At 40.3% G+C, this 2,667-nt stretch overlaps 1 protein-coding gene across 1 annotated transcript; it reads right to left on the bottom strand.

Moving 5' to 3' along the window:
- Positions 1–293: 293 nt before the first annotated feature.
- LOC126439695 (uncharacterized) lies at positions 294–758 on the bottom strand. The gene has a single exon (XM_050090575.1). The coding sequence runs from the start codon at positions 756–758 to the stop codon at positions 294–296; it is 465 nt and encodes a 154-aa protein (XP_049946532.1).
- Between the last annotated feature and the right edge of the window lie 1,909 nt (positions 759–2,667).

Raw genomic sequence — 2,667 nt, 5'->3', positions numbered from 1 at the left:
ATTGCGTATTCGTTGTGCGCAGTTCTGTGGTTTTTAACTATATCTAAAAGTTCTTTCTTCAACATACCGTCTTCGAAATCGATGTTTTTAGATTTTATTGACTCTGATATTTCGTGCTTATTGGAATTCGCATTGGGAACTTTTTCTTTTCTGCGAGAATGGTACGGCGCGTTATCAAGAACGATAACTGTATTTTCCTGAAGCCGAGGGAGAACAGCTTGAAACCACTTCTCGAAGGTTTCGGAGCACATCTCCTCATCATAATCTCCACTTTTCTTGAATTAGAAAGTCCACTAACATCCTTCAGCGAACCCTGGTTTGCTGCCAATGTATGCGATAATCAGACGTTTCCCTTTACCTGATGGTTCCTTGCTTCCGGTGGATAATCCGGACAGAAACGCTTGTTTTGAGGAATTTATAGTGTCATCTACCCAGACGTAACTTCGGGTATGTCGTGCGTTCACCCACGTCTCTTCCAAATAGTAAATGGGTCTGCCTTCATCTCTCAACCGTTTAATGGCTCGAAGATTACGCCGTCTCCATAAAATGATGTCATCCCTGTCTATTAGCAAGCTATCGCCCCCACGCCGGACATATTTGAAATTCATTTCTCTCAATAACTTATAAAATGTAGCTCTCCGAAATTTTCTCAGATCTGCATCTTCGTTCACGACTGTAAGCACTTTGTTCATTGTTGGTAATTCGTTACGAAAAAAAATCGTGTACTTTCCTTCGTATCGCATTTCTATCGAAGTCATCAACACTTTCAGAAAGTTTCTGTCGTAATTTTCCTTTCTTGGGATACTTCAAAGAGTGTGTGGCCTTGTACTCACTTATCACACGATACACTGAAGAACGTCAAACACCTGTAGCTGCAGCTGTTTTCGAAACAATGTCACTCATCGACTACTCTGGACGTAACAGTTCCGTTTGATACACATTAAGCACCATGTGCTTCTCAGAAGAACTTAATGATTTATTCTTTGCTCGCTTCTTTGGTGGACTCAGAACTGACACGTCGACCTCGCTCGCTGAATCCGTGGATGACATAATGAGGACAGCCGTATGAGATTCTAATGAAATAAGTGAATACATAAAATAAGTTACAATGTGACGCTATTGGATGCGCACATAAACTGTGAATGCTCAGCGTGACTAAAAACACATTTACTTACTCTAATAATCAACAACTAGTCTTTCAAGGTCTTTACAGATGAACTTAAGATATCCTGAAATCGCCTATGTACAACACCCACTAACGAGCTCACACCTGCAACTGAGATGGCCACACTGACTGAGCACCGCGCCTGCGAACCGCACAATGCATCGCTCATAAAGAACAAACGGTTGCACCCATCGCATTCGAACAAACTACAAAATTAAATTCAAACCTTTCTGAAACTCTTCTCGCTGAACCCCTACAAAAAAAATTTAAAGGGGAAAAGTTTGTCGCTTACTATATTTCGGATGATGATTTGGTAAAAGTTCTGCATCAGGCGTGAGATTTTAATTTATTACTTCACTATTACTGACTCTATAGGGCAGAAAATTTGCAGAAGTCATCAACATATAGTACTGAAGGCAATTATAAAATTATTTTGCTGTGCGACACACAGTTTAGGAGATATGGCGTGATAAATATAGAGTAACGCGAAAAAACAACTTTTACTGAAAGCTTAAATAGTTCTCTTTTTCATTGACAATAAATTTTGATGTAACGTAAAAAAGGGTGTCGGAAGGTAGTTCTCGGATCACTTTATCATGTTCAGGTGCCAAACTATAAAAAACACAACTTTCATTTTTTTAATTTCTGACGCCCCTGCCTTGTACACCCCTCGACGGCAGCGCTATGGTCACGCGCCTTGCCGTGTTTACAGTACGTCTCTTGTTTCGGTGAATGGAGTATAGAGTGGAATTTTTCTTTGACAAGTGCTTTAATTAACATGCACACCAACTGATTTCTGATCTGTCACAGGATCCAAGAACAGAACCATCATTCATTTTCTCATTAGTGAAATGATATTGTATGTCTAGACATTTAGTCTGTTGGGACATTGGTAGCGACACACATTGCTAACCAGACAGCAGAGGAATATCTGTGGGCGAGTGAAAGACAGCAGAGTGGTGATACGATGTAGACATGTTATATTCGTCATCACTAGTCTCGACTCCTGTTTCCTGTCATACTTCCGTAGTGATAACCCTTTGTCAACTGCAAAACACGTCATGGAAAGTTTTGTATGAATATTTTGATGTGTATTATCAAAGCAGTCCTGTTTCGTTGTAAAAACATATCACCCTGCTCTTTGGAACATCGCTCCTGGGTTTAATGCGCATGTAGTATACTGACAGTGCAATCATTGTGTCGATCATCAACCTGTGATAAAACACGAATTTAACGTGGCTATGAGTAGAAGATTACTGACCAAAACAATTTCTACTACTCTACAATGACAGCCAACAAACAAATTTTTATTGGACTTAGAATGTACACAAAATCAGGAAGTAATGAACTTCATGAGCCAACTGGGATGCCTGCAGCGCATAATGCGACCAGACATTCACCTGCTTTGCACATACCTACACAGTCAGTTGGTTGTGCTGACATCTTAGGAGCCATGTTTCATACTGTGCCATCACCTCATCAAATTCTGCTGTCACCAACAC

Source organism: Schistocerca serialis, chromosome 1 (assembly GCF_023864345.2).
Source record: "Schistocerca serialis cubense isolate TAMUIC-IGC-003099 chromosome 1, iqSchSeri2.2, whole genome shotgun sequence".
Taxonomy (NCBI): domain Eukaryota; kingdom Metazoa; phylum Arthropoda; class Insecta; order Orthoptera; family Acrididae; genus Schistocerca; species Schistocerca serialis.
The sequence above is the reverse complement of the archived record's forward strand: the minus strand, read 5'-3'. Positions and strand labels throughout refer to the sequence as shown.

Excerpts from the sequence above, each read along its gene's own strand:
- LOC126439695 (XM_050090575.1), bottom strand. The coding sequence starts at position 758 with ATGACTTCGATAGAAATGCGATACGAAGGAAAGTACACGATTTTTTTT.